At 46.6% G+C, this 25,392-nt stretch overlaps 1 protein-coding gene across 1 annotated transcript; it reads left to right on the forward strand.

The window, feature by feature from the left end:
* Window positions 1-432: 432 nt before the first annotated feature.
* Window positions 433-25,378, forward strand: TAGLN2 (transgelin 2). Its single transcript, XM_040411468.1, has 5 exons — window positions 433-508; window positions 20,746-20,952; window positions 22,361-22,526; window positions 23,054-23,156; window positions 24,645-25,378. Exons 2-5 carry the CDS (start codon window positions 20,770-20,772, stop codon window positions 24,784-24,786), a joined length of 594 nt encoding a protein of 197 aa, XP_040267402.1. The 5' UTR covers window positions 433-508; window positions 20,746-20,769; the 3' UTR covers window positions 24,787-25,378.
* The last annotated feature ends 14 nt before the right edge of the window (window positions 25,379-25,392 follow it).

A 25,392-nucleotide genomic window follows, 5' to 3' on the forward strand; every position in this document is an offset into this window, starting at 1 on the left:
CTCCTATGTACAAGAATATAACTACTATAATACTGCCTCCTATGTAGAAGCATATCACTGCACATGTTTTGCGGTCGTATACAGAAGATATCCGGATACTGTAGGCTGATCACATCTCGTTTTTGCTAAATATCACCCGGATACATTTGTAAACTGAAAACACTTGACATACCGCTATATCTGTTTTTCTCTCTAATATTCACTTCCCATTTTATTACTCTTCTCCCTCTTTTCCACCCCAGTACTTCCATCTGCTCTCATAAATAATTCCGAACATTAAGAATAGGCTTCCCATCACTAAATGAAGCTGACATGTCGCTGGCCTGAAATCACAAGTAGGAATTCTCGCCCTGATGAGATTACGCCCTCTACACACCCTTTTTTACTTGATTACGGTGACATCATACTTAGTTTTTTTTTTTTTCTCTGGGGGCAGGGCTGCAAAAGTAGAGACTTGGAGACAGAGGCTGATTCCAGTCTTGTTTCCTGCTGTCTGCACTACAATAAGGTAAGCCTCCTCTGCCTCCCATACTTTCTGTCTAGCTCTGCTCTCCCAGTGCTGGAGAACTACCAGTGGCAGCATGCTGGTAGCACTGGTTAACCTCCCCTATCCCCCAGTTTTGGGGGTTACATAAGAAATGAGTGCTGGTACAAAGTCCTGATCTGTTATCTGCTTGTAAAGTCTTTACACTGCTGGAAAAGACTGGGGCTGGGCCACAAGAGCTTGCAATCGCCAGATGGTCTATGTTCACATATGGCCCTACAGGGGTCCCGTCACTTGTAGATATTGAGGTAATGTGATTATTACTGCCTAATTCTATGGGATCTGGACTATCCGTACTGCTTGTGAGCTCATATTTTTGGGTTAATTGAGGCATTTCTGGAATGTGAGAGTGTTGCAGTTAACCAGCTCTTCTATGACACTGGCCGGGATGACCCACCTTATACATTCCAGGCAATGAATGGGTGAGGAAGAGGTGGGGGGAGGGGGTATTGTGAAATAAAGGCGTCCTGTAATCCAGAATCATCTGGTTATCTACAGTTTATCATTCGGCTAGTGAGACCACCGAGACGGGAGGCACAACGTCCCCCTAGGTCTTTGTGAAACAACATGGAAGGTTTGTTAAGGCCTCATGCACACAAACGTATTTTCATTCCGTGTGATTTTTTTGCAGACCATTCATTTTAATGTCCGTGTGTCCATATTTCCGTTCCGCAAAAAAATAGAACATGTCTTCTAGGTGGTCTACTCAGGCAGTTTACTCATGGCAGTTGTCCTTGTTGCCACCAGTAGTAGTCCTACCTAGGCCACGCCTATCTTTGACTCCGCCCAGAATTGTCAAGATGCTGTCCCTTTTTAGGGACATAAAATTTTCAATGCTTCCCCCATAAACAGACTAAATAATAGGGGTCTATGTCATTTATAATATTTTTGCCAAGTCCACCTGCCCTTTCATTGTACGTTCCAAATGCCTTGGCTAGAGGTGGTCCTCTATTATGTGCAGTTCTACGGCTCCGACATCCGTAGGATTCACTTACATGGAGATGAGGTGACGTAAGGAAGATAACGCGAGCCGTCCATCCTCCGATTATCCCATTATATCTATGTCTGGCAGGAGAGCCGTCCTTCGGGAAGAGTTGCAAGAATTCGCAATGGCTTCTTCTTGGTAGGACGTTTAGTACAATGACCCGTTAAAAAGTGTAAGGGGGCATTAAATATAATGTAAGGATCAAGGTATGGGTGGGGGGTCTTCTAGGCAACTCACAGTAAGTGGGCAAGAAAATTACAAAAAATTTCCATAATCCCTTCAACCATTGATGGGTGTGGCCTGGTGCTACTTGTGGTGTCACATCTAGGACTGCTGACATTTAGGGCCCCTCTTTGATTGTACCATCCCACTGTGGCCAAATTTCCTGGTGTTCCTAGCATAGATGCCTGAGTGGCCCCGGACACTCGATTACTCGTGTCTGGTCGGCCACGAGGCCATCAGGACGGACAGGCGTGCCGAGGCGTCTTGCGCAATCACTGCAGGAATTCTTTCTTCGTAGAGTTTCCGGCCTGGGATGATCTCATGTTGACTACATGTGGGGCAGCATCTCCGTGTTATCTCCTAGTTATCTGCTCACCTATCAGTTCTAAGGAAAGTCATGGCCGCTCCCTTATGCTCCAGATTTTCTACAGTTCTTTCCAAGCTCTTGGTTTATATTTGATTTCCTGATAAAATATCTCCGTGGGTTCAGGCAGAGAACTCGCTCGGCATGTTTTCTCGAGCTGCTGCCTGATGACCATTTATTTCCTGTGTTTCAACAGCAGTGACATTTACCCGGAGCTGGAAACTACAATGGGAGAGCTGTGCAATCCAGAGCACCTAGGGTGTGGCCGCCCAGCGTTTTCCTTTTCATTTTTTTTTTTCTGTTCCAACCTTTCTCTCTCGAGAAAAAGTCCACTTTTCTTCCGTCTTGGGCCTCAAGCACACCGCCGTATAATAAACGGATCGGCAAAATATACAGATGACATCCGTGTGCATTCCGTATTTTGCGGAACGGAACAGCTGGCCCCTAAAAGAACAGTCCTATCCTTGTCCGTAATGCGGACAATAATAGGACATGTTCTATTTTTTTTTTTTTTTTTTTTTTTGCGGTAACGGACACGGAATGAAAATACGTTGGTGTGCGTGAGGCCTTCACAAACCTTGCATGTTGTTTCACAAATATGGCGCATTAAATTATAATTTTTTTTAAATATAGATTTTTTTCGCCCCATTCCTCTCCCCCCCAAATCCCATGCCTTTTTAACCTAGTTTTATTTTTAATTTTTTTGCCACTTCCCTACTGCAGTGAAATGGCGCAAATTTTAAAAAGTTGCATTTGATAAATCTGGCGTAAATCCTTGCTAACCACCGCCACTTGACGAAAGAAAAAATTGCTGAGTTTTGCGCCGAAATGCAATTTTTTTTTTTTGTTCCGTTTTATTTATGCAGCCAGATGTTACTTTAACTTTTTATAGTGACTTATGAAATGTTCTACATATAATGCTTTCTTTCGGGAGGTGTCTTTGCCGTGCAGATTTTACCGCTTCGGCCTGCATTTTTCTGGCATTTCTCTCATGGGCTTCTCTGTAAGACTTGAAAAAGGCAAAAATATTTAAAGTATTTCGAGAAAAAAACCACATATAATGCTAAAAAAAATAATCGGAAGCTCAGTGGAGCCTGGCACTGCTGTAAATAATGTTTCTTGCAGACAGCTCAGGACTTGCTCACGCTATGTAATAAATTGTGTTGCAATACAGTGATCGTGTGCTATGCTGTTTTCAATAAACTTTATTTATACTGTCCTGGGAATACTGTATCGGTAGGGGGTAATCAGGCAATGGAGGCACGGGACAGAATTTAGAACGATCATCCAGGTGTAGAGCGCGCGCCGTCCCCAGGAGCAGGCCGCACTGTGTATCCCTCCCACTATAAGACCTGCACGTGCAGCCTGATATATAGCGGGTGTGTGACACACACAAGCCCTGCTTACTTCAGCGGAGCGGAGATGAAACGCTTAGGACGGCTATGGACTGGGGTGACACATGCTTTTCTAGAACTGAACAAACCCTTTGGGGTGAATTCACATGGCCCATACTTTTACAAAAGGGAGAAATTTGCGGCAGAATCCACATCTTGCTTATGGATCGGGATGCAGAATGGAGAATTTGTCTATGGCGTAAAATTACGGTTTTTGTCAAATAGATTTCGATACAAATTGCAGGGAAAATTTGATTCGCTTTGAAGCTCAATTCAATTTCCTCGTGCTTCGTGGTAGCGAATCCTATTTTTCCCTGAAATAGTGTAAAAAACGGAGAAAAAAAAAAAATCACACTTAGCTCTATTTGCTGGAGATGGGCCGGCCGCCGCCATCTTGATGGAAGATCCCAGCTGAAATCCCGGGCATGGTGACGTCATCATGGGCTACGTGAGATTTCACACCAGATCAAGATGGTGGCGGCCGCCCGTCGCAAGCAAATAGATGAGGCAAGTGTGATTTAATAATTAATTTTTATTTCACTGGATTATCAGATGCCACGATCATGTATGAACGCGGCATCTGAGGGGTACGAAGACAGGAAGCGGAGCAATCGCCGCTCCCTGTAATTGCGCTTCGTGAAGAAGTAATTTGTCACAAAGCTTTTTTGTAAATTTCGGCCATGCAGAAGAATTACATTTTTCAATAGTTCGCCCATCTCTAGTGTCATCCTTAAAGGGATTCTTTTCCTTGCACAAATCGGAAAGGTCTCCCAGTCGCACGCTGTAGGTGCTAGGACCTCCAGTGATCAGGTGATGCAATAGAAAGTACTCAATTTCCCTGCAGCACCCCCTAAGGAGAACTGAGGCATTACACAGATGTCAGAAAGCAGTGGATGTCCATGTAAAGCAGAGAGAGAGAAGCTCTGTGTAATCCATCGGCTCAGCTCCTCTGGTGATGCTCGGCAGCACTAATCTGACTCTTTCACCCCCCAATTTCCAAGAATTCCTATATTGGAGAAAGCTACAAGCGAAGATGAAACACAAGTCAGTCTATTATGACTGGAACTGATAACCTCCCGATAAAGGCTCTTTTCACGTGTCGTTTTAGACGTCTCTGAGGCATACGTTGGCCGGGACGCTATACATTTCTTTCGATGGGTTCAGGTGCACTATTGTCTGAATTGCGCAGCCTCATACTGTGATAATACCGCATCCTGTTACACGGATAGACGTCTGGCCGCCTGGACAGCCCATGCATATAGGACGAGCTCATAATTTACCCTCCAGCTGCTACAAAAATAAACTGGAAGTGAAATCTGCTTATTGAAATATAATTTGAAGACCCCGCTGGGATGGAGATAGGAGAGCGCGATCCAAGAAACTGTCTCACGTATGTTTATAGCGAGATAATGTTGCTTACCGTGACCGATTGCGGTCTGGAGATCGAATGCATCTTTGGTTAAAGGGACAGGGATCCTGTAACCTTCTATTGTATAGCTATGTAGTGTAAACCCAGCGCCATACAAAATATTATTATAGGACACGGCGTCTGGGATGGCGGGTGTACATTCAGCAAAGTCCACTCACTTTCCTCCTAATTCAATAATTTTTTTTAGATTTGAGACACATCAGGAATTACATGGCATTCATGGCTTTATTATTTGAAGGTTGTGGTTTCTACATGAATGCAGGAACACAGGGTGCAACCATAAAGCAACGTCAGGTCTGATGTCATAGGTGGGTTGCCCCCCGTAACTGGAACTATGGCGGTGTACCCACTGGCTGCACACAGGTCCTGGTGACTATCTCTTCCCATCATACAGTGATATCCTGGGCTAGGCTAGTATGGCGGTGTACCCACTGGCTGCACACAGGTCCTGGTGACTATCTCTTCCCATCATACAGTGATATCCTGGGCTAGGCTAGTATGGCGGTGTACCCACTGGCTGCACACAGGTCCTGGTGACTATCTCTTCCTATCATACAGCTGGGCTAGGCTAGTATGGCGGTGTACCCACTGGCTGCACACAGGTCCTGGTGACTATCTCTTCCCATCATACAGTGATATCCTGGGCTAGGCTAGTATGGCGGTGTACCCACTGGCTGCACACAGGTCCTGGTGACTATCTCTTCCCATCATACAGTGATATCCTGGGCTAGGCTAGTATGGCGGTGTACCCACTGGCTGCACACAGGTCCTGGTGACTATCTCTTCCCATCATACAGTGATATCCTGGGCTAGGCTAGTATGGCGGTGTACCCACTGGCTGCACACAGGTCCTGGTGACTATCTCTTCCCATCATACAGTGATATCCTGGGCTAGGCTAGTATGGCGGTGTACCCACTGGCTGCACACAGGTCCTGGTGACTATCTCTTCCCATCATACAGTGATGTCCTGGGCTAGGCTAGTATGGCGGTGTACCCACTGGCTGCACACAGGTCCTGGTGACTATCTCTTCCCATCATACAGTGATATCCTGGGCTAGGCTAGTATGGCGGTGTACCCACTGGCTGCACACAGGTCCTGGTGACTATCTCTTCCCATCATACAGTGATATCCTGGGCTAGGCTAGTATGGCGGTGTACCCACTGGCTGCACACAGGTCCTGGTGACTATCTCTTCCCATCATACAGTGATATCCTGGGCTAGGCTAGTATGGCGGTGTACCCACTGGCTGCACACAGGTCCTGGTGACTATCTCTTCCCATCATACAGTGATGTCCTGGGCTAGGCTAGTATGGCGGTGTACCCACTGGCTGCACACAGGTCCTGGTGACTATCTCTTCCTATCATACAGCTGGGCTAGGCTAGTATGGCGGTGTACCCACTGGCTGCACACAGGTCCTGGTGACTATCTCTTCCCATCATACAGTGATATCCTGGGCTAGGCTAGTATGGCGGTGTACCCACTGGCTGCACACAGGTCCTGGTGACTATCTCTTCCCATCATACAGTGATGTCCTGGGCTAGGCTAGTATGGCGGTGTACCCACTGGCTGCACACAGGTCCTGGTGACGATCTTTTCCTATCATACAGTGATGTCCTGGGCTAGGCTAGTATGGCGGTGTACCCACTGGCTGCACACATGTACTATTGTCTTGTATTGTATAAAACAAACCCCCATAAATTACAGGTGTAAGGAGCAAACAATAGGGGCATTCATGGCCGAGGCCTCCACAGCGGGGCCTGTTTTCAATCCCAGTCAGATTAAAGACCCAATCAGCCTCTTTATTTCGCTGCTGTAAGAGATAATGTACCCACAAAACATGATGCTAGAAGCAGCCGCTCTGCCTGCGGAAGGCTTGATGCCCTGAATTCCCTGGGCAGTGGCTCAGTCCAGCACTGAGGTACAGATGGAACATAGACTGGGCGCTCCAGCTGCCAGTTCTGGGCTAGGATAGAGCAGTACAGTACAGAGGAGCCGCCAGCTCTGGACTAGGATAGAGCAGTACAGTACAGAGGAGCCGCCAGCTCTGGACTAGGATAGAGCAGTACAGTACAGAGGAGCCGCCAGCTCTGGGCTAGGATAGAGCAGTACAGTAGAGAGGAGCCGCCAGCTCTGGACTAGGATAGAGCAGTACAGTACAGAGGAGCCGCCAGCTCTGGGCTAGGATAGAGCAGTACAGTACAGAGGAGCCGCCAGCTCTGGACTAGGATAGAGCAGTACAGTACAGAGGAGCAGCCAGCTCTGGGCTAGGATAGAGCAGTACAGTACAGAGGAGCCGCCAGCTCTGGACTAGGATAGAGCAGTACAGTACAGAGGAGCCGCCAGCTCTGGGCTAGGATAGAGCAGTAGAGAGGAGCCGCCAGCTCTGGGCTAGGATAGAGCAGTACAGTACAGAGGAGCCGCCAGCTCTGGGCTCGGATAGAGCAGTACAGTACAGAGGAGCCGCCAGCTCTGGGCTCGGATAGAGCAGTACAGTACAGAGGAGCCGCCAGCTCTGGGCTCGGATAGAGCAGTACAGTACAGAGGAGCCGCCAGCTCTGGACTAGGATAGAGCAGTACAGTACAGAGGAGCCGCCAGCTCTGGGCTCGGATAGAGCAGTACAGTACAGAGGAGCCGCCAGCTCTGGACTAGGATAGAGCAGTACAGTACAGAGGAGCCGCCAGCTCTGGGCTAGGATAGAGCAGTACAGTACAGAGGAGGCGCCAGCTCTGGGCTAGGATAGAGCAGTACAGTACAGAGGAGCCGCCAGCTCTGGACTAGGATAGAGCAGTACAGTACAGAGGAGCCGCCAGCTCTGGACTAGGATAGAGCAGTACAGTACAGAGGAGCCGCCAGCTCTGGGCTCGGATAGAGCAGTACAGTACAGAGGAGCCGCCAGCTCTGGACTAGGATAGAGCAGTACAGTACAGAGGAGCCGCCAGCTCTGGACTAGGATAGAGCAGTACAGTACAGAGGAGCCGCCAGCTCTGGACTAGGATAGAGCAGTACAGTACAGAGGAGCCGCCAGCTCTGGGCTAGGATAGAGCAGTACAGAGGAGCCGCCAGCTCTGGGCTAGGATAGAGCAGTACAGAGGAGCCGCCAGCTCTGGGCTAGGATAGAGCAGTACAGAGGAGCCGCCAGCTCTGGGCTAGGATAGAGCAGTACAGTACAGAGGAGCCGCCAGCTCTGGGCTAGGATAGAGCAGTACAGTACAGAGGAGCCGCCAGCTCTGGGCTAGGATAGAGCAGTACAGTACAGAGGAGCCGCCAGCTCTGGACTAGGATAGAGCAGTACAGTACAGAGGAGCCGCCAGCTCTGGGCTCGGATAGAGCAGTACAGTACAGAGGAGCCGCCAGCTCTGGACTAGGATAGAGCAGTACAGTACAGAGGAAGCTGAGTGCTGTGTGTGTGATACTGTCTGCTGTGTATCTAAGCCTGTCTGCAGTGTATCTAAGCCTGTCTGCAGTGTATATAAGCCTATCTTGTGGGTGATACTGTCTGCTGAGCTTCTGTTTCTAATTCTATCGTGTGGTACTGTCTGCTATTCTGCTATATCTAAAAACTTTTGAGTAAATGTATCTAAACCATTTGTGATACTGCCTGCAGAGCAGCATATGTAATCCTATTATGCCATATTTTCTGTTGAGTTGATGTATCTAAATCCTATAATGTGTGATACTCTCGGCTAAGCTGCTGTATCGAGAATGCAGTCTTCTTTCGGTCTGTGTGACGGGACAATGGTTGGGCCCGGCCTCCGGTGTGTGTCTGGACCTGCCATCTTCTGCAGTAGTCCCATCCTCACATTACAGTGCCTCCTGTTACAATGATGAGAGGATTAATCCTCTGACAGCCCTAGCGCATCTTCATCACTGAACGCCAGAATCCACGTAGGCGAGAGCCATTATTATTTCTGTGATGTGAGGGTGTGGAGCTGGCGTTGGGAACTTCTGGGGACTAATAAACCCAGCTCTTAAATCTACTGGGGTCTATTCAATCTTATGGGAGTTGTACTGCAGATATGAGGCAGCCCACTTCATTACGGCGCCCATAAATCTGGTTACCCTGCTTTTCAAGAGTCCAGAATAGCACCCTCAGTGGTTGGAGGACCAAATTACAACACCTTATCTGAGATATATACTTCAGCTGAATAAGCATTTAGCCGACAGTTGTCTGTCCCGATCCTCTGATACATATGCATGCCAAGCTTGCCTGAACATCAGGATCGGGCAGTTAAACTCCAGCTTGCCCGATCCTGACCTCTACTGTCGAGAGGCACCATACACAGTCGATGATTGGTAAACTTTAGCCGACACAGATGTAGTGTGTGTGTGTTCAGCTTTCATGGTCCATCGCAGCATCTGCCTGGCACAGAAACCTCGCTGACATCATGGAAATCGCTGCGGATAATGTGTCTCTCCCTCGCGGCAGGACTGTAGGGATCACATTAAAAAATCATTAGTGAGGTGAAGTGTTGGGGGATTAGCGGGGATAATGGCTGTCACCACTTTCATGTCGTCTGTGCGACTCGCCGATAAGACGGGACATGTTCTGAGCCATGGGGTGACCTCATGTGTCTCACACCCTCCACTCATCGTCTAATGCAAATATCACAGGTTGGGCCTATTGTTTGGGAGCTGGCGCGCTGCAGGGCGGGGGCGGCCTAGATGCTGAGCTTGTCAGAACACTTTCTATTATATTCACAAAATGCCTGCTGGAGGGTGGCCATACACCTTACATAGCGCACAGCCTTCCTCCTGACACCCTCATACTCTAGTACTCTTGGCTCGAGCATATATTATACTCTCCGCGCCTCTCCCGACACGTATGTTTCAGTGTTACCCATAAAGAAAAAAAATTTGAGTCCTCTTTTCTCATAGACCTCTATTATTGCTCCTGGAAATGTATGAATAAACTGACAACTGGGTGTTATAACTCGCAGGAAGAATACTTGAGGAAAGGTACAACTTTCAAGAAAAGTAGGTAGGCTTTATCAGAGTAGGAACCTTCAGCTCATGCAGTCCCCATCCCCCTCGTGACCCGTACCATCAGATAAGGGTCTATAATCCTCTGTACACAATGGAGATATCCCGAAGCCTATAGAAATTTATGTCCTGGGGCAGGGAGGGCGTCAGACAGTGACCTCCTATGATTAGGGGTAATTTCCACCTCTACCTGGGTGTCCTGTTCCCCCGAGGGGAGGATTTACTGTACCACACCCATACTAATGTGTACACTTCCTCATGCCAGGGGGTACCAGGTGGCACATTGTTCCTGGGGATGGCTCCGATTACTGCCGGGGGGAGGCATCGCCATCTAAATTATGGTCCTGTAGGCATCACCCAGCTTTCCCAGTGGTCTGATACTTGCCTACTGTCTCCAAGCTTTCCCAGATGTTTCCCGCTCCTGAGCTGCTGTATAACGCTCTGGTCCTGGGTGGCAACCCCAATAGAAGTTGTCATGGGGGCCATCTTGGTTTTCAGCCAGCTTTCATATTTATAGACTTGCTAAGTATAGAATGCTCATGTTTGACGGCGGTCATGTAAAGCTCCCGGCAATCAAAAAATATGACAAGACTGCATAGGAAACGGGGGCTGGAATTTCTCCAAATGCTGTGGAAATTCTCCCAAATTTGGACACAAGAATTTCTCAATTGGAATATCATCTTTCTAATGGAGCTGGTGAGAGGAGTGGATGGGCCCCACGCCAGGGAGCCTCTGGATGTGGGGGAGGGTTAGGCCCTGCGAGGGGCTGCACATCCGCGGGGCTCCCAGGGCAGTGAGGGAGCTTTTCTTATGTGTGGTGTTCCTCTGAGTTGTCAGCTTTTGAGACCAGAGATGTTTTACCGCAGACACAGCAATACACTAGGGTCGGATGTTTTTGGGGGCTGATTTGCTGCTGTCATGAGGTCACCGTCACCTCGACAGTGGGCAGATCACCCATCATCCCTGTGCCGGGGGTTAGAATAATACCATTTATGTCAATGCTCTTCCCAAAAAGGAATCCTGGTGTGCTGCCCGTTCCGTGCCAAGCCTTCATCTGTGGGATTTGCGGCACATTCCAGCGCTAAGCCGCCATGTCATACTCGGTTTACATGATCTCACGGGGCAAGATTAATACCGCTCCTGTTATCACCAGTAGCCATTTTCCATAGATTTTGAGTTATTTCCTGCTTTTTCTCTATTCACACCCAAATAAACTTTCGAAATTCTGCCAGCTGGCCTTGGAAATCGACAGAGACTAATCTGCACTCCACAGTCAGGTGTGTAGCCGGACAGCATAGCTCTAAACGGAGGAGATCTGAGCGTCCCCAATGCCATGCCTTCTGGTAACAGGTAAGAAGCTCTGGATGTGACTGGAGTATAAGACATGATGCTACCATGGGAAGTGATGGGGCATAGATAGCTGCTGCTTATATGTAATGTTCTGCTAATGAAGGTGAAGAGTGGTGTGGGAGTGGCTGGCACAGGAAGTGGCCTCAGAGTGGTTGCTGCTTACTTGTAGGAGAACAGTGATGTGGGCGTGGCTGGGACAGGAAGTGGCCTCAGAATGGTTGCTTACATGTAGAACAGTGGTGTGGGCGTGGCTGGGACAGGAAGAGGCCTCAGAATGGTTGCTGATTGGTTGCTTACATGTAGAACAGTGGTGTGGGAGCGGCTGGGACAGGAAGTGGCCTCAGAGTAGTTGCTTACATGTAGGAGAACTGGTGTGGGCGTGGCTGGCACAGGAAGTTGACTCAGACTGGTTGCTTACATGTAGGAGAACAGTGGTGTGGGCGTGGCTGGGACGGGAAGAGGCCTCAGAGTGGTTGCTGATTGGTTGCTTACATGTAGGAGAACAGTTGTGTGGGAGTGGCTGGCACAGGAAGTTGACTCAGACTGGTTGCTTACATGTAGGAGAACAGTGGTGTGGGAGCGGCTGGGACAGGAAGTGGCCTCAGAATGGTTGCTGATTGGTTGCTTACATGTAAAACAGTGGTGTGGGAGTGGCTGGTACAGGAAGTTGCCTCAGACTGGTGGTTGATTGGGTACCAACATGTAAATTCCTGCTAATGAATGAGGAGAGTAAGGGTGGGAGTGTCTAGTGCAGGAAGTGGCCTTAGTCGTTGCTGATTGGTTGCTTACAAGTAGCTTCTTGCTAATGAAGAGTGGCATGGGAGTGGCGCAGGGATGCACCACCAATGAGGCCAGGTGAGGCGATCGCCTCAGGCAGCACCAGGTAGAGACAAGAGGGGGGCAGCGGAAGTGCCATGGACAATGAGCGCTTGCATTGTGGCAAAGGGGTTAGGTTAAGAAATTGGCATGGGGGGGTGCCGTTTCAGTTTTCGCCTCGGGCAGCAGAAAGGTTAGGTGCACCCCTGGAGTGGCGGGCACAGGAAGTGGCCTCAGAATGGCTGCTGATAGGATGCTTACATGTAACTTCCTGAAGAGCAGAAGTGTGGGAATAGCTGGCACAGTAGCACATTTTTGGGATCCTGGGCAGCTGCCAGGGTATGCTGGGAGTTGTAGTATCACAGCAGCTATAGAGCAACTGATTCTGTAATGGGATAACTCATAAGAAGCCCATTATACGGCTATAATCTCCTGGGTGAGTATGACTGGTACGTCCTGGAAACTCAGTCTCGCTTAGTGGATCAGTCTCTATTAATAGTAAATAGATGTCTCCTCTGGGAAATCCTCTATAAAGCACATTCATTCTCAGAGACGTCACATCTGGAGCAGTAACCGTTCCATCATAATGGATCTGTCCGGAAACGGGGCCTCACCATACCGGCTGCTACCAAATTCCAACTGCGGCTGAGCAGATTGGCTCTGTTCTTACTTGCGAGGCGTGATTATCTGGTGTCTCACTTCTAATAACTCCCTAACAAAGGATGGGGGGGTAACTCAAGAGCACGTCAACCTTTTCTTACTTATCTGTCCCTGGGAAAGCTGAGTGGCAATCCATATGTCCTCCCACAGAAATCGTAGCCCTCAGGACCCCTGACTGACTTTTGAGGTGTCCTCTTTATCCCGTATGTCTACATTACAAGGTCTTTCGCTTGACAGTGGCAACCATATCTTCTGCTGGGGCGGGGAGAGATGACAGCCATCATTTCCAGGATCAGCTATAACATTTTTGCACAAAATTAATAACCACGTGGCAGAAGAGGACGACGTGAAGACTTGTATTTACTGTAGATTTTTTAAAAATTTTTATTTTAAGGTGAAATCCATTTCGGACCACGTGGCCAATATAGTCCTAAAGAGATCGCCTTGACGTTGACGGACAGGCACAAATGATTTTGTACTAAATGTATTTGCCAAGAATCTGACATTTAGAACGCAGAATTAGCAGTTTACATTTTCTATAGTGAGTATGGCACTATTGTATGTACTTTGTTTTTTATGTTCGCACAGTGCTGTGGTTGGTTTTTGGACCACGTGCGCAGCGCCGGATTTTGGCGCGTGGTATTGTCTTTCATACGTATGTGTTTTCGAGCAGGATCTGCCGCTGTCGATGTTGCACCTTTTTGTCTGACTTTTCTCATTTGTGGGTGTTGTGGTATTTGCTTTGTGCGGTGTTTGTTTGTTGCTATGGCGACAGCCGCACCAGTTGTGGGATTCGCTGTTTTACTTATGTGTTTAGGCTGTGTTGTCGTAGTAACGAAGAAGCAGAAAACTACAATAACATTGGTTGTGTCTCTTCCACCAATGACTACTCTGAGGCATGAGCCATGAATGAATAGTTTCCATCCTCTTCGCGTTCCTCATGCCTTATTCAAGTTCCTCCAGAATTGGTAGGCACCAATGTTCTGATTATCAGAACAGCAGTTTAAAGCATGGTGGATGGAGGGAAGGAAGAACAGCCTGAACCTCTGGCGGTCACAGATGGGTCAGGGAGTGGAGATGTGACCTCAATGGACGACAATGAGAGCTGTCCCGGTGGGCCTTAGGGGGGGGAATATACTAATACCGCCATTTCATACACCAGGATTAATAAGTAGTGAGCTGGAGTACAATGTGATACATTTATTAAGAGGTGCATATTTTGGCAGTATCTGCGAGGTGTAGATTTGGACCATAATTTGACAATTCTTAATAAAAGCTATGGTAAGTATGCTGGTCTGTGAGAGGCCACTCCCTCTCCTCTAAACACCACCCTTTTTTTCCCGTTACTTTCGAAAATTGTCGAGGGAGGCGCAAAACAGCAAAAAGTCTCAACACGAGAAAACTTACATAAATTTGTTAATATATGCCCCTATATGTACTAAGCAGCCACAAGGTACATTTTACAGCATGCAGACCTGATGTTGTGGGTGCAGGAGTCGCGCCCTCTCGCCATCTTCCACCGCTTGGTCATGTGTGTGACTTCACTACGATGGCCTCCATCCCGCTTTCTGTCCTCCTGGCACTTGTACAATTCATAATTCATAAATGTGGTAACTTTATCCCTCGTCCGGACAATTCCCAGACTTCCTGTGGCCCGGCTCTGCCAAGACCCTGAGAGCTTAAGTATCTGCTCTGTACCCGAAACAGACGTGGCGAAAATGCTCTCCGTGCGTCCGACTTCATTACAGAATGAAATGTCTGATTGTCTACGGGGTAAAGGAGGAGGCAAAGAGATTTTTCAAGATTCCTCTACCAATTTCCTTTTGAAATCTAAAATGACCAGCCGTAACATTAAAACCTAATCCTGTGTACGTCATGCCACCAAAATCGCTCTGACCCATCAAGGCATGGACTCCACAAGATCTCTGAGGGTGTCAATCAACAATTCCTCCTACTTCTATGGCTTCAGACCAGATGGGCTCCCCTTCATTTCACAACACACATCGGTGAGCCTTGGGCCCCATGACCCTGGGCAAATTTTGGCTTGAACTTTGATCACCAATGGTCAGGCCTAGTCCATCATTTCTTAAATATTGAGAAACCATGGTCTAGCCAAAATATTTTTGGCTTTGTTCATTTTTCCTGAAAGAACTGACTGTTTGCTTCCTGGAAGCTCAATATCCCACTCATTGGCAATGTTGCCCACGTCATCTCTTGGGGGTTTTAATGTTATGGTTGATGAGAGTAAAGTCACTTGTACTCAAGCAGATAATCGGTCGAAGGAGCGTTCATAAGAACACGTTCCTGCCTGCTCATCTTCTATGTGGGCCTAACAATCATCATTATGGGCAGCACATCTCCCGGTGTAAACAGGACTCAAAGTCCTTGAGTGTTCTCTTTTAGGGTGAACCTTTGAGCAGTAGGATGGGTCTTATATGAAACCATGAGTGGCCACATCCAAGAAACGCGCCGTCTGTTTAGTAATTCGGGGCTAAATAGTTTAAGCTGATGATAAATCTGTAACAAATGTGGATCTGGAGGATTTTCTGATAAACAAGATGATGGTGTCCAGATCTTCCGTCCCTGCCACGAGCTCCGTCTATATATAATATGTCAACTCAGCAGGAACTAAGTCTGCTGGGGAAACCAAGTGCAAACACCTGGTAATGGATGACTAATTTGCCAAGTTATCCGCTCCTGTGCTCTGACAACCCCATGACAACACACCCGTTCCGTTACCTGAGCTTGATCAGCCTTGTCGTAGGCCTCCATGTCTACAGCCTGACTTGGATGATTTTTGTATGGGGGGGGATCGCGAGGAATAGGTCGGCCTATCGTACTTGCATTCTCCGCTCAATAATGATTCCAGAGCATATTTTCATATAATTCAATGTTGTGCCGTCCTCTATTATTCCTGCTAGAAGTTTAGGAATGAACTGCCAACTGCTACATCTGTACAGCGCATATGCAGAGTGCAGGCCGGCGTCCTGGCTTGCGGAGGGGTACGGGCTCACGTGACACGCAGCTTTGCTTGTGTATGGCTGTCACAGTGATTATAGCAAGGCCTGGGATCTGCTTCATATAATAACGTGTTGGCCGCTGCACACGTTTCACATCCTCTTACTACAGACATCTGCCTCACCGCTTCCTCTACACGTTAACTCTTCACCTCGCTCCATTCTGATAGCAATAAAACCAAAGGATCCTCAAAACAACTGTGACCAATGAACTGTCCTTGTAGGAAGTGAACTTCAAAACAAGAAAATTCCAAGGTTCCTGATTATGGGACAGAGTCAACCACTGGCACAGTCCATCACATCTCAGTTCCACATCTGTTTCCTAAAAACCAATCAAAAGAAGTTCTCCAATACTCGTGCAACTGGGTGATCTTCAGTGGGAGAAATTGCACCGTTGAGCCCAGGGACGTGTCCTCCACTCTCGTCTGTGCTGTAACGGTGGGAATGGTTAATGGCCACCCTGCAATTGTGGTCCACATTCATGTTCCATGGGATGGGTGGGGTTGGCATTGGCATTCTCTGCAGGCTCACTGTGTGCTTTTAGGGCACGGCTGTGTTTGACACACACTGCGTGGACGGCAATGTTCACACCCAGCAGTAGGGACATCAGGGTGGAGGCTCTGATTTGAGGAGTGTGATTGTTTGCCAAGGTGGGGATCCAGCGTTCTGCTGCCTTGTATAGTGTCCATACTATAGTGTCCTTCTTATACAGGACGCCCCATGTCATCCTCCATGAGCTCCACATGATGCCTCTCTAACGGGGGCTCTCAGAAGGGGCCAGGAATACCTTCACAAATATGTCCACCACTGAGCACCACATGGACGTGATCTACACAAAAAGCTGAGTAAATACAATGAACTTCTGAAATCTCTCAGTGGTCCTTGCTGACTGTTTCCAAAAACTACAGACTGACTACCGATCTGGAGTATATTGTAACTCAGGATCAGTAATGTATGTACACAGTGACTGCACCAGCAGAATAGCGAGTGCAGCTCTGGAGTATAATACAGGATGTAACTCAGGATCAGTACAGGATAAGTAATGTATGTACACAGTGACTGCACCAGCAGAATAGTGAGTGCAGCTCTGGAGTATGATACAGGATGTAACTCAGGATCAGTGCAGGATAAGTAATGTATGTACACAGTGACTGCACCAGCAGAATAGTGAGTGCAGCTCTGGAGTATAATACAGGATGTAACTCAGGATCAGTACAGGATAAGTATTGTATGTACACAGTGACTGCACCAGCAGAATAGTGAGTGCAGCTCTGGAGTATGATACAGGATGTAACTCAGGATCAGTGCAGGATAAGTAATGTATGTACACAGTGACTGCACCAGCAGAATAGTGAGTGCAGCTCTGGAGTATAATACAGAATGTAACTCAGGATCAGTACAGGATAAGTATTGTATGTACACAGTGACTGCACCAGCAGAATAGTGAGTGCAGCTCTGGAGTATGATACAGGATGTAACTCAGGATCAGTGCAGGATAAGTAATGTATGTACACAGTGACTGCACCAGCAGAATAGTGAGTGCAGCTCTGGAGTATAATACAGGATGTAACTCAGGATCAGTACAGGATAAGTAATGTATGTACACAGTGACTGCACCAGCAGAATAGTGAGTGCAGCTCTGGGGTATAATACAGGATGTAACTCAGGATCAGTACAGGATAAGTAATGTATGTACACAGTGACTTCACCAGCAGAATAGTGAGTGCAGCTCTGGAGTATAATACACGATGTAACTCGGGATCAGTAATGTATGTACAAAGTGACTGCACCAGCAGAATAGTGAGTGCAGCTCTGGAGTATAATACAGGATGTAACTCAGGATCAGTACAGGATAAGTAATGTATGTACACAGTGACTGCACCAGCAGAATAGTGAGTGCAGCTCTGGAGTATAATACAGGATGTAACTCAGGATCAGTACAGGATAAGTATTGTATGTACACAGTGACTGCACCAGCAGAATAGTGAGTGCAGCTCTGGAGTATGATACAGGATGTAACTCAGGATCAGTGCAGGATAAGTAATGTATGTACACAGTGACTGCACCAGCAGAATAGTGAGTGCAGCTCTGGAGTATAATACAGAATGTAACTCAGGATCAGTACAGGATAAGTATTGTATGTACACAGTGACTGCACCAGCAGAATAGTGAGTGCAGCTCTGGAGTATGATACAGGATGTAACTCAGGATCAGTGCAGGATAAGTAATGTATGTACACAGTGACTGCACCAGCAGAATAGTGAGTGCAGCTCTGGAGTATAATACAGGATGTAACTCAGGATCAGTACAGGATAAGTAATGTATGTACACAGTGACTGCACCAGCAGAATAGTGAGTGCAGCTCTGGGGTATAATACAGGATGTAACTCAGGATCAGTACAGGAGAAGTAATGTCTGTACACAGTGACTGCACCAGCAGAATAGTGAGTGCAGCTCTGGAGTATAATACAGGATGTAACTCAGGATCAGTACAGGATAAGTAATGTATGTACACAGTGACTTCACCAGCAGAATAGTGAGTGCAGCTCTGGAGTATAATACAAGATGTAACTCGGGATCAGTAATGTATGTACAAAGTGACTGCACCAGCAGAATAGTGAGTGCAGCTCTGGAGTATAATACAGGATGTAACTCAGGATCAGTACAGGATAAGTAATGTATGTACACAGTGACTGCACCAGCAGAATAGTGAGTGCAGCTCTGGAGTATAATACAGATCAGTACTGTGATGTATTTACAAAGTGACTCCTTTCTTTCTGTATAGTTTGTGGCTGCGGTGGCACTTGTAGTCTCTCCGTTTCTTCTTGCTGTATCACATAGGACTTGGTGGTTTTCGGAAAAGAGCTTGTTAATCTCTAGTAAATCATATTGCCGTTGCATCATCGGCGCAGGACCTGGGGAGGCTGCGGTCTTGTCTCTTAGCAACTGCCTGGCTATCTTTTCCCCACGACAGAATCTTGGCTGGTTTCTGAACAAATTGTGGAAAAATACTGTGCCGGCTGGAGCTGTGGAGGGGGACCTGGGTTCATACATGACATTGTTTGCTTTGCTGTTTAGAGACAGGAGTTGGAATGTGTGAGAACGGAGCCGTCCATCACATCTGCCAGGTTCTGGAGCTACTTGAGCCCTACTGCTTTCTCAGGGCATATTTGCATGTAACGGGTAGGTCGTCTTTTGGGCTACTTATCTGGCTAGCTCACCTCTTTGTTGAGGCCGTGTCTGGACAACACACCCGATATTCAAACTCCTGGTGAGCAAAATGCAGGGAATACGGAGCACTGACTGTACCTCAGTCACCTGGGAATTAAGTCATTTCTTAGGATGGCTGCTGGTCACAGTACAGGAGAGGACGGCGGTCATTGTGGTCAGGCATGAGGCACGGGGTACATCACTGAATGAATAGACAGACTGTATTCTTATCTGGAATCGCTGCTTTGGCCGGGGGGGCGCGCAGGCAATCGGTGCCTTTTAATCTCTGTGCGGTACACTTGGATCGTATCCCCCATATGATGTGATTGCTGTAGACGGTGTATTTATACAGCGCTCCGGCTCATTATCAGTAATTACTGTAATAGAGGAACGCTGAGTCAGGGGGGTTATCGACGGGGCGTATTATGTTACCGAGCTTTTGCCAATGGAAACTGACCTCTCTGCCACAGCAATCCCATTGTCGGGCCTTGTATTATACGCTGCTGTACACCTCTTTGTACCGATTTACCAAACGGCGACCAGGCATTGGAGGTAGCTGCTGCCCATCATATGGATCACAGTAGGAGCACATGCATGTGCAGAGGGGCCCTAGCTGAGGTCGGACCGTTCTTCTTGAGGAAGGGGGTGAAGCCCTGATAAATACCGGATAGTGTTTTTTTTGTTACTCCTCTAACCTTTTTATGAAGTTTTTCACATGAAGACTTGAGTCCCCATGTATTGCGGCTCACCGTTACAGCTTCCGTGTAACACAAACAGGACATGGCGAGGGAGTTTCCTGTGGGTTGTGAATTTCCGGACCTCTCAGAGGCTGAAGAGTTTAACTGCCTATGGCTTATGTAATAATTTGGTGAGTTGAAGGTCAACTCATTAAAGTGTAACTGTCATTATTATTATATATATATTTTTTTTGCAATGTTTAGGGGCAGTGATGCCGACCATTTTTGTAATATACTTTAATTAATGAAACTGAACATTTCTATTAGAAAAATAGCTGTAAAGCGGCGCATTCTGAGCCTTAGCGGCGCTCCTCTGTCTGGAGACTTGCTCAACACGGACTGTACTATGTAAAGGGAAGACTGCTCAAAATGCGCCACTTTACAGATATTTTTCTAATAGAAATGTTCAGTTTCATTAATTAAAGTATATTACAAAAATGGTCGGCATCACTGCCCCTACACATTGCAAAAATAAAAAATAGAATGACAGTTACCCTTTAATTGTGGAGATAGCTTTATACTTGAACTTCAAGAAAGCTATAGATGGTCTGATGTTTCTGCACACACCATCCTTTCACATCCTGTTAGGGTACAATCATACGTCCGCAAATGGGTCTGCATCCGTTCCGCAATATCGGAAACGGGTGCCGACTGGACAGGTCATCAGTATCTGATTTGGTGGGGGGTCTGAGATCCGGGACCACCATCCTTCAGCTGTTTTGAGAAGGCTTTGGCACTGCCTTCTGGAAGCTCACCAAGCACAGTGCCGCACATTATATAGTGGCTGCGCTTGGTATCGCAGCTCTGAGGGCACGTGACACATGAACGTGTTGTCACTCCGCCTAGGAAAAGCAGAGAAAAGGCAGGAGCACCGGTTTAGTCTCAAACGGCAGGGGTCCCGGGTGTCGGACCCTCACCGCTCAGACACTGATGACCTATCCAGAGTATTAAGCCTTACTTATCCTGATGTGTCACATCCTTACATCTAGGTATTTTTAGTTTTTTAACTTAGATTCTTGCTTCTTTCTTACAGAGACCCAAACCACCAACCACTAAAATGGCAAACAAAGGACCTTCATACGGACTGAGCAGGGAAGTCCAGCTGAAGATTGACCAGAAGTACAACCCAGAGCTGGAGATCATTCTGGTGCAGTGGATAGTCAGTCAGTGCCCTCCTGAATGTGGGCGTCCAGAAGAAGAGGGGAAGTTAGGTTTCCAGAAGTGGCTGAAGGACGGCACTGTGAGTACGATGGATTTTGCTGCTACAGTGATAAGAAATCTTTGTAGATATTGTCTAGAGACCTACTCTTTAGGACTACTGATGGGCTCTTGGCATTGACCTTAAAGAAAACGGCAGAGCCAAAAATTCTGTTCCACAATTGATTGTGCCGAGGTCTGGGGTTTACAATCTTGGTGCACACGACTTCCAAAGAGAGAAATACCACCCACATCTAAAAAAAAATCAGTTTTGGATGAAGGGTTGTTTCAAAGGACTACTTCCATCTATTGGGAAGCTTAGACTTATTTGTCTCCCTCGCCTGCAGTAGGAGTACGGTGCCCCAGTTCTGTCTGGGAATTAAGAGCTCTTAGGAGAGGTTCACATTGTTTTTGGAGAGGTTTTGTCTGCAGGTTTTTGAGCCATAGCCAGAAGTGGATCCGAGAAGAAAGGACTTAAAGGGAATGTGTCATCAGACAATGACCATGTTTTTCTGTTTTTGGTCATTATTTTCCACGTCAATCTATTGGAAGGAAAAAACCAAATCCTGCAGTGTTCACGAGGTCTAAAGGCTCATTTAGCAGAGTCGAGAATTGCTCTGGTGACTGACGACAATCCACATTTATATTGGCACAATTCATTAACGACCAACGACTTTACTTGTTCACATCATCTATTTCACGAGAGTTTTTAGTAAAAACGTTCAGTCGCCACATATATTCACTTTACATGATTATCGTCCATCAGTCGTAAGGATTATCGACTCCTCTAAATGAGCCTTACTGATGGGCGTCACTTCTTGGTCTGCAGAGATCACTTTACTGCAATTGTCTGCTTATCTTTACAGGCAGGATTAGAATAAGAGATATCACCTATATATGCAGACAACACAGGATCCACAATTCCCTATAGGTGATATCACAGCTTATCGGCTCCTTCCTGACCTCTGCACAGGTCACACAGCAAACCTAGAGAACCACTTCCGGTTTTGGCTGAAAAGCTGCAGAAAAACAACGCCTTAAAACCTCCTCCCAAAAACTCTGTGAACCTACCCTAAAAACGCATCCCAACATGCCGCTAGGTTCAGGCCCTGAAAAGTTTTAGGCATACTGTATGCTAGATTATTCCGGCAAGTTCCTTTAACTCTAAACTGAATAGTGCCACCTAATGGTTGGAAACTTGGTACCATAATGCCGTGACCACAAAAAAAAAAAATCTCACGGTTGAAAATGGATTTCGATCTGGGGATGTTTAATAGTGGTTACTTTTTCAGGAAAAAGAAGGACTTCAGTGTGAAAGTTTACTAAAACCCCAAAATATAAAACTATAAAATAGTGAATATCACAACGAGGGCTCAGCGGGTCATACACCGCTACTGCAAATCACTAAATCTCTTCAATAAACTCATCTGTATTTATTTCTTCTCATTTAGGTACTTAGCCACCTAATCAACTCCCTTGCCCCCAAATCTGTGGCTAAAATCCAGACTTCCGCAATGGCCTTCAAACAGATGGAGCAGGTGTCTCAGTTCCTGAAGGCCTGCGAGAGATACGGCATTGCTGCTACCGACTTGTTCCAGACAGTTGACTTGTGGGAAGGTATGTTGAAGTCCCATGGGTTCATCCTTTTATTGAGATGCTGGTTTACGTTATCACATCGAATATCATCCTGAACCAATTTCTGGACCATTTTATTTTCGCAACCATCTGACAATGCCAAAAAAGCAGGATCCACCTGGTGCTGCCACTAATCCTGTAAATCCATGATCAGAAGAAGGCTAAAATAGTTAATAGTCAAGATCAGTCCCACCTCTTTACTGATTTACTCGAAACACATTGTACATGTTAAAGAACTTCGTCCTTCTTTTGATCATGGATAGACTTGATTAATGGCGGTGCCGCATGGATCCTGTTTTTTTTTTTTCCCCGTTTTGTGTAGTGGATGCTTTCTTGGAGGTATTGAGCAGCTGCCACGTTCACCAGAGGAGAGAGACATCTACCAATTTGCAGAGTTGTGCCTCTGGTGAACATAGGCATATACACTACGCTATTATTTCTTAAAGGTTTCACAATTTGGACATTGACTCCACTGATCCCTTCAATAATGTCTTTCTTTTCTGTCATAGGAAAGGACATGGCTACTGTCCAGAGGACTCTGATGAACTTGGGTGGTTTGGCAGTTACAAAGGACGACGGCTTTTTCCGTGGAGATCCAAACTGGTTTCCCAAGTGAGTGCTTTAAGCCAAATCAGGAGGGCATGTTTAATGGGGTTCTCCAGGAATTAAGAAAATGAAAATACTTAAAATTTGACTTTATTATAAATATTTTCTCAAATACCTTTCATTATTTATAATGGCTCGTTTTGTCTAGGGAGCAATCATCAGGGGAAACAAAATGGCCGCTATCCCATTAGTTCACACAAAACCTGTCCTGATCACACACGAGTACAAGTTACTTTACAACACTGAGGTAAAAAACTGCCTCCTCCTTCTCTCTACTTGTCAGGGATTATGATCCTGGATACAGATGATAAGAACTTTAGCTAAATCTCTGGGGAATTTAGTTAATGAAGAGACAGTGAGGATGGACAGGACAGGACAGGCTGTGGTAATGGAGACTGTAAACAAGTGCTGCTGCTCATTATCCACACCTCGCCCTCCTCATGTCTCCTCATCATCTCCATTCCCACAGAGATTCACCTGTATTCAGGATCATGATTCCTGACAAGCAGAGCAGAGAGGAGGATGAGGCAGCACTATGGCTCATTGTGAAGTAACTTGTCCTCCTGTGTGTTTAGGACAGGTTTTGTGTGTACTGATAGGACGGCGGCCACTTTATTTCTCCTAATGATTGCTCCTTAGACAAAACAAGCCATTCTAAGTAATGAAAGGTATTTGTGAATATATTTATTATAAAATAATATTTAAGTATTTTCATTTTATTCCTTTAAGTACTTGTCCACAGAATGGGACTTATTTGAGAACTCATTAGTTAAGCTCAACCCCAAGAATCTACTCACTACCCATGTGAAGACCATGCTGTTTCCTAGAAGAATGGGGCTCCATAGGGGTGTCTCTTGAACAGTGCTGCAATCCAAGTGGCAGCCAAAAGATAACTACATGTAGCACTGGCTGTAGGCTGGACTACCCCCCCCCCCCCCCCCCATGCAGGGCAGAAAGTGTGCGTCTTCTCAAGAACGAGAGGGAAGAAAGTCACTGACAGAAAACCCTTTTTGCCCCAGATGTCATAGGTATTAGAAAGTTGGACAGTCCTGCCAAAAATCAGGGGGTTTGGCTGATATTATGTATATGATCAGCTTAAGCCCTGAAATGACCTATCCTGTGGTTCCACAGGGGTCCGATTGCAGGTACCCTCAACAAATCTGGGCAATCCTCTGGAGAGGTGATTAAATGATCCTCATGCTCGATCCCGATAATCGTCCCTTATAATCGGCTTGTTCATTGGCTGAAATCACTGCTGATGTGGACACCAGATCACATTCCTGGGCAGCAGAGCACGCTGTATAAATTGTGATCTGCTGCCCCGAAACCATGAATCTGCATAAGGACGAGCGATGGCAATGGAGGTGTAAATGTAAATGGAGCAGGCAGTTATCGGAAAAGAACAGTTCCTTCCCGTTAATTGCTGGCTTGGTCGAAACAGCATAGCCTTTATCTTTTTTTCCCCCGATCTAATAGTCTTCATATTTCTTTCAGAAAATCCATGGAAAACAGACGTGCATTTTCCCAAGATAAATTAAAAGAAGGGCAGAGCGTCATTGGTCTACAGATGGGCACCAACAAAGGAGCCTCCCAGTCCGGAATGACTGGCTACGGCATGCCAAGGCAAATCCTCTGAACGAGCAAATCACCGGAAACTCCAGATTACCAAACAGTTCATCCACTCATCTCCTAGGTCTTCTCTTTCTCCTTGCTCACCTCTGGAATGTTACCCTCCCAAAGTCTTAAGCATCGAACAACCCGTAGACTGTGCACATGATCTCATATATTACCCCCCATATTCTCCCCCCTCCTTTTTTTTGCATAATTTTTAGGGAAACTTGAAAAATATTTAAATTTTGATTGGCTAGGAATGAAATGGTTTTAATGTTTTGTTCGAGGGTACACCGCAATGCCTTTACATTCCACACCCGCCTGCTCTGTTGTCGTGTGTATATTTGTGACCAAAATCAAGTGGATCGTTTTCTCTAATCTTGGTTCCCTTAATCCTGTGATTGGTGAGATCTGCTGTAAAGCAGAGCGACCTCCACGCAGCTTCATGGTGATTGAAGCAATAGTGCAAAAGGGAATGCAACGTTAAAGCTGTTCTTTGTAGTCTATTTCCTAGTGACTGAGGTGGGAACTGAGAATCCCACCGCTCCGCTCTCTGCATCCAATACTGTTAAATAGTAATAGTTCTGATCCAAATAAAACCAATCTATGTTTATACATGGGAGTCTTCTGC

The sequence above is a fragment of the Bufo bufo genome, chromosome 11, assembly GCF_905171765.1.
Source record: "Bufo bufo chromosome 11, aBufBuf1.1, whole genome shotgun sequence".
Lineage (NCBI taxonomy): Eukaryota > Metazoa > Chordata > Amphibia > Anura > Bufonidae > Bufo > Bufo bufo.